Below are 6,861 nucleotides of genomic sequence, written 5' to 3'. Positions count from 1 at the left end.
TAACCAAGTCTGCACAACTGGTGCAAAAGAACCAACTCATTAACATGTGAATGGTAAACATTTTAACATAATACAATTGCTACAAAACGGATTCAAGATACTAATAGTGCTTAGCATATCTCCCCGGAACACAACCAGACAAACTCAAAAAAAAGGAACAAAAATCTTGTTGACGACGCTCTCAATGCCGGAAAAGAATTCTATGAGACCAGGTCTCACGGGTTAGCAGGTGAGACCCGACCTAATGGATGACACGTGACATTCACAAATCACAAAGCATCTACCCCACCCCCCACTTGAAATCAGGGGGGGGAGAGATTAGATGCTTTGTGATTTGTGTATGCCACGTGTCATTCATCAGGGCAGGTCTCACCTGCTAAATATGAGACCTGGTCTCATATAATTTTTTTCCATGCCGTAGCTGAGCTGGGAAGGCTGTGTGGTTGCTTTCTATGAACAGAAATGTGTTGTTTATAATGTTTTTATGAGATAGCATTTTTAGTAGTTTCCATACTATTGTATTCGACAAAACAAGTGATTCTCAGAGTAATTAATCATGTCCTGAGGATTGTAGCATACGGATTGAAGATAGAATGATTGAATTGATGCGCTGAAATACTAATTCGAACACTCGTCTACTACTCTACTGCTACCGTTACTCCAGTTCAGTTTCATGACAGTAAAACAGAACCTACTTCATGGATTGTACAGTCTCAACTCTCAACACACGCTGCAACAAAGAGCGATAAGAAGCACCAAAATAAACCGAATTCTCCCGCATCTTACCAGGAGACGATCCATCAGTCAGCCCCTACTCCTCACCGCCATCCTCCTCCCCGTAGCTGTCATCATCGTCAGACGTTTCCTCCTCCAGCTCATCATCATTGATATCACACATCAGCTCCGTATCTATGGTGACTGTGAGCACGGCAGATGACTTGGGCACGAAGCTGAAGAAACTGCTCTTAGGCAGCCCGTCTGACAGCGACGTGCTCGTGATCGCGTCCAGTGACGAGAGCTGGTAGTGCCCCTTCCAGCACGAGAAACCGACGGAACATCCAAACCTGGACAACTCCGAGACCTTGGGCTGGATGCGCACGAGCGAGATGCCGTGCAGCACTGACTCCGGCGAGGACACGTTGAGTAGGAAGAGATTGCCATCTTGGGCACGGAGGACATGCATGCCAGGCTTGGCAATGAGATCAAACAGCACGTAGTACTTGAACACCGTAGTCGGCCACTTGTGCTGGGAGGTGAAGTGGTCCAGGAGCGCAGCTGTTGTGCCGGCGAAGCCACAGCCGGGCTCCGGGCAGTAGCACGGCTCGTGCGGACACGCCTGCTTGTGTTCTCCCTTGAGGTAGTAGGTGATCATGTCGGTGCATCCATGCTCAGCGTATGGGCAAGGAACAAGGATGGATTCGACGATGCGCTCGATGCCATAGCAGCTGCTCTTCAGGACAACTCCGGAGCAGGCCTGGCATTTGCTGTCTGGGAGCTTGTCACGGCAAGGTGAACAGACGAAATGCCCAAGGGCACACTGCAAAGGATTCACCGAGCAAGCTCAGAATTAACTTCCACATAAATAAGGCAACACCGCATCAAAATGAACACCTCAACAGGATTTGGATGTCAGCATAGTAGAAGAGATGCACCAGATTACCTGGAAAACGGGGGGCCTCAGAGGGGTAGAGCAGACGGGGCAGTCAAAGACCTCCATTGCCATGGTGACATTCTGCTTCTTGACAACCCTCTCCGCCTCTTCCATTGCTTCTGTTTCCTTCTTGATGCTGCTACTCTTTGCCTCCATGAGAGCTAGGGCCACCAGTGCTACAGATTACAAACCAATCCGTTAAAACGTAAACATTTCTCCACAATTTGTAGGCGATTAAAATTACAGTCAACGTAAGGAGTGCATGGCCATTTATTTTGAAAGTTACAATTACTTCCACACGAAATTGGGGACTCCTTGATATTGTACCATAACAATCAGAGAGTGAATGAGCTCTACATGTCCCACACAAGGTCCTAGACACAAGGCACAAAATGGAAGTAAAATTGTACTGTAGCAAATACGCAGACACGGGTGGCCTCTGACCAAGGAGGCAAATCAGCAAACACATGGACTGCATATAAAGCAAGCACCGAACAAGCAGCCACGAAGAGCCTCAAATCCTCTATCTACCGGGCAAATGCAAGAAGAGCAGTTGGATCCATAGACAATAGATGCAGAGCACCGGCTCGGTACCGTAGCCTGCAGGGAGTAGAGAAACGAGGTGCTCGGATCGTTCGACGGAGCGAGCGAGCGACCGCCGGCGGCTCGGCTGGACGAGGAGGAGGAGGCGAGACTCACCCACTCACCGTGGCGGGACCCGCAGTCCAGATGGAGCCAGCGGGGTTCCGGCGGGACGGCGGGGGGCGACTGGGCGAGCAGCAGGGAGGATGCGGCGGCCGGGGGTTCGGAGCTGCGTAAAGTGAGGAACCTAAAAAGCCAGCCGCTTTCTGATGTCAAAACAAAAGGAGAGTGGGTTTTAACTTCGACCACTGACTTCAATATAATTTAAAGTTTTAAATAAATTTCAAAAATCTACTCCCTCCATCCCATAATGTAAGGGCATGTATAATGGTTGATAAGACAGTCTTATCTTAAGTTTTACATGCAATTTAGAGATGACAAAAAAGTATGTTTACAATGGGTTATATCTTAGCCTTATCTTTAATAACTAGTAATTCCTTAAAACATGGTGAGACAAATTGTGCTAAGAGATCATCTCTTGTCTTATCTTAAATAAGAGAAGACAAGTCTTTTCTTATGAGTTTTCTCTCCTGAATCTCATCATTTATCCTACATGGCACTCCTAAGATAGCACCATTGTACATGCCCTAAAACATTTTTTGACACTAATCTAGTCTCAGAAAACATATTACATTATGGGACGGAGGGAGTATAATTTTACCTTTTTGTGTGATTTATTGTGCTATTCTGAGGTGACAATATTTGTTCACGAAATCACTGAAGGGCAGACAAGTAAATTTTACCGAGACAGTATGCGGACCGAAAATGATAGACTTACGGGCAAACAACGGACTGTTACGGAAGCCTTAACGCTAACTAACCTCTCCCCACCTGATTTTCAGTGGGGTGGACCCTTCCTCCCTGAATCCCAATCAGATGGTGCCATGTGTGACAGTCCGTGAAATCTGTAAAACTTTGTCCGTGTGTCTAGCATCGCTCGTATGCGGATTGTTCCATTCCTCCACGAGGCGACACACGAGATTAAAGTTTCCATCCTCTCGCTGACTCCAATCCTTCCCACCTCTGATGACCTTTGGGCCTTGGGGGTGCGGCGAATCCCGTCCCCCCGCCGGCGGATTGGATCCCGTTTTTCTTTAGGTAGTTTTAGTGTATTGGTTGGGGTAGCGAGGTGGCAACATCCCAAAGTTATTATAATGTCTTCTCCGTTTCGATGGTGTGTCTAGCATTGATGGAGGACGTGTAGAGGTATGTCTTTGATGGATCATGTTGGATTCAGTCGGCGTTGGTCTTTGATGGATCCGCTTGGATCTATTCCGTGTTCGTCACCGGTAGGTCCATCAGGATTCGGCTGGCCAGTGTGTGTTGTTCGTGCGTTCACAAGTATGACCCTCCCGATCTGCGCTTCTCATCGTCTGCGATGGTTGATGTTATAGTGCACTAGTCCTTCGGGGGCTTAGGCCAACTCCAACGCATGGATGCATTTCCTCCTTTTACGTTCGTTTGGGTCCGCGTGGGCAGAAATCACGGGCCAATGAGCGGATGCAAACCCATTTTGAGTCCATATGTTGTTCGCCTGGATGCAAATCCATCCCAAATGAGGGTCGGGTTTGAGTCCACATAGACAGACGGACACACCGTGACTCTGCCCCAGCCCCACGCACCAGTGACCCAACCGCCAAAGCCAGCCCTTTTAATGCGCCAGTGCAGGGTAAAGGGCGCATACCGTGCCCACTCTTCCCCCTTCCTCTTCCTCCCAGACGACCGATTGTCAAACCCTAGCCACAATCGCCGCCACCGCCCGGCCCGCCCGCGCACGATGTTGTGGGAGGTGGATTCCCTGGATGGCTGGGAAGCACGACCATGAGGCCGACTCTTCCTCAGGGCGCCGCCGCCGCGCGGTACCCCTCATTGTGACGCCAGTCGGGTCGACTAGTGCCAGCGGTACTGGGAGGAGGCCAACCCTGTGCCATGGCCCGATGTCCATTGGTCGAACAACTGGCATCTGAACTCGGATAGGATTCCTATGTCGATCTTTCTGGCTTCCGACCGCGCGTGTGAGGCCGAGATTCATCGCCACCGAGCTCAGCTCCTTGCTGACCTATCCCACGACCCGGCGTACGTCATCGACTCGCTATATTGGGAGACTTGGTTCGTCGACGAGCACGACCAACGTCGCCGGTCTTTCTTGGCCGCTCTTGTGCATGCTCCTAGTCCTCCGAGTGCGTGTGCGCATGCTCCCAATCCGCCATGCGCTCCATCGCCACAACTGGCGGTTGAGGTGGAAGCCAAGGCGGAGGCCAACGAGGCTTATAAGAAGGCTCTCGAGGACTCCCAACTCGACGAGTTTGCCATGTGGCTTGGCCTGGCACTGGCATTGGTCGACTCGGCCGGAGTACAGGTCGGCGTTCCCCCGCCCGCACCTAAGCCCGAGCCGGAGCATGTGGTAGAGCTAAATCCGGTAGATCTCAAGTAGGGGGTCCCAAACTAAGGGTCTTACACGTTGGTAACAGGGGCACGAGTTTTTACATATGTTCGGGCTCTCCTTAGAGATAAAATCCTACGTTCTGCTTGTATTGTATTGCTTCTGGGTGTAATACAAAGTACAGATGATCTACCTTGAGATTGTTGTGTGTCCTCTATGAGCCTACTCCTCGATTTAAATAGGTATGGGAGGAGAGGTCTATGGTTACATCCTAGTCAGCTACGTACAAGGAGAACGTGTTGTAGCTGGTTTCTAATATCTTAGAGTATACATCAAGTCTGCGAGAGACTTCATTTCGTACGCCACAGGCCGTGGCCCAGTGGTGAACCGAGATGAGGGTCCTCGGCCCGGTCCACTTGATCGGGAGACGACGTGATTAGAGATTCTCTAGCTCTAGCCGGAACACCGCTAGTAGGAGCCATTGCCACTGGCACCACTGGTGGGGCACCAGTGATTGTGGACGTCCACAGTCGCTTGTACGCTCGGGTGGGCGGAGCATGAGCATCAGCAGCCGTGGCCACCGGAGCAGTAGGAGGCGCCTGCTGTGTCACCGCGTGCGCTAGCGCCACATCCGGCGGTAGTACCGTGGCTGTTTCCATGGCCGGCTCCGGTCTTCATCTACCTCAGCGACAAGGACAACGATGACCGGCGGCGACAACCACTATATCTATATTTTCTTATGTTTTTGGTTTTAATTAATGTAATTAAGGGACTTTGGTTTTAATTAATGTAATTAAGGGACTTCTGACCGTAATTTTTATATATTAAATTCGAAAATCGTGCAAAACCTAAAATGCGTCCCAACGTGTTGGGCGCACCTATGTGCAAGCAGACAATGCTGGACTTTGGTGTCTGCCTAACGGACCCAAATGTACAAAAAACAATTTGCGTGTCCGTTTAGGTCGACCGGTTGGAGTTATTTTTAGCATGGTGACTTCCCGATTGTCCAATATAATAAGGTTTGCTCGGTTTCGATAAGGGAAGGATGATATGGTGGTGCACCTTCGGCTCGCTTCAATGTTTGTAATCGTCGCTAGGTGGTTCATTGACCTAGTTATAATTTTCGTTACTTCTGATGATTTTCATACTGCCATGACCGTTAATAAAAGACTGGAAGACTTTTCACAAAAAAAAATCGTTTGTGAAATCACAACTTACCTTTTCTGCTCTAATTTGTTGCAAAATTTTCAGAGGACATAGACACGACGGATCTGGCAGTGGCACTAGCGATGCCTCCTTCAATGAAAGTGGAAGACTCGCCATTGGTGGCAGAGCTGGGTACTCTCCTTCCAAACGATTCCCAGACATATCAGAATGAAGCTTTCTCGTTGTACGTCTCCCAAGCAAACCTCAGTTTCTAGGTCACCTGACCCATTCCAACAATAATTATCTCATAAAACTCTTTTTTTCGCGAATACGCAAAGCTTGCGTATCATTGCATTGATAGAAAGAAGTAGAATGAGTACAAAAAGGATACAACACATAACACAAACGTAAGAAGGCGTGTAGATGATGCCCAGAGCAGAGAGATAGGGGATGAGAGGATACAACACAGCTAAATCAGCCAGACCCTAGCCAAGAATGGTAATGCCAAACCAACAAGAATTCCACCATCGTCCGAGCTGAAAACAGGGACACCTCGAGCGAGCAAGATAGTGCCTTCAGGAAGGAAGATGACGCCAGGACATCGCCACTATCAGGTCCGGGGGACCCGGACCTAGGGTTTCCCCTGAGCTCGAAGAGGGGCTAAGCTGAAGGCCTTCGCAGCGCCTCCAAGAAGGACACGACACCCGCGGGCGCCATCGCTGCCAGCACCGGCAAGCCGAGCAGGGATCTCTCCCTGGCCTAGAGCTGAGCAATCCCATAGCCGCCAAATCGGGAAACGTAGATGGGGAGGCCAACGCTAGTCGAAACCACCATGTCAGGAAGGGGTAGGCGGGCTGCACCTGCCGTCGGAGGGTGGCACCTCCTCCGAATCCACGAACGTAGGATCAGGCAAAAGGGGAAGCTTTGAGGCGTACTAGGTAGGGCGGGCGACGAGGCGAACCACACGGGGGTACCGGGGCGACGGCGTCCAGCAACGCCAGCAAGCTAGGACTGGAGGACGCAGATCCAAACTACTGTG

The 6,861-nt window shown here is 50.2% G+C and overlaps 1 protein-coding gene across 1 annotated transcript; it reads right to left on the bottom strand.

Moving 5' to 3' along the window:
• Positions 1-582: 582 nt before the first annotated feature.
• LOC119271841 (putative E3 ubiquitin-protein ligase SINA-like 6) lies at positions 583-5,335 on the bottom strand. Its single transcript, XM_037553503.1, has 4 exons — positions 5,185-5,335; positions 2,359-2,499; positions 1,661-1,827; positions 583-1,537 (listed from the first exon to the last, which is right to left on the bottom strand). The coding sequence occupies exons 1-4, from the start codon at positions 5,333-5,335 to the stop codon at positions 812-814; spliced, it is 1,185 nt and encodes a 394-aa protein (XP_037409400.1). The 3' UTR covers positions 583-811.
• Between the last annotated feature and the right edge of the window lie 1,526 nt (positions 5,336-6,861).

The sequence above is a fragment of the Triticum dicoccoides genome, chromosome 3A, assembly GCF_002162155.2.
Source record: "Triticum dicoccoides isolate Atlit2015 ecotype Zavitan chromosome 3A, WEW_v2.0, whole genome shotgun sequence".
Classification (NCBI taxonomy): domain Eukaryota; kingdom Viridiplantae; phylum Streptophyta; class Magnoliopsida; order Poales; family Poaceae; genus Triticum; species Triticum dicoccoides.
This window is presented reverse-complemented; position numbering and strand designations above follow the sequence as displayed.

Bases quoted from the DNA above. Each gene is read 5' to 3' on its own strand.
- LOC119271841 (XM_037553503.1), bottom strand. From the start codon at position 5,335: ATGGAAACAGCCACGGTACTACCGCCGGATGTGGCGCTAGCGCACGCG. The intron at 2,500-5,184 runs GTGCCCCACCAG...TTTTGACATCAG, and splicing joins GTGGACGTCCACAATCACTG to AAAGCGGCTGGCTTTTTAGG. The intron at 1,538-1,660 runs GTAATCTGGTGC...AATCCTTTGCAG, and splicing joins TGAGGCCCCCCGTTTTCCAG to TGTGCCCTTGGGCATTTCGT.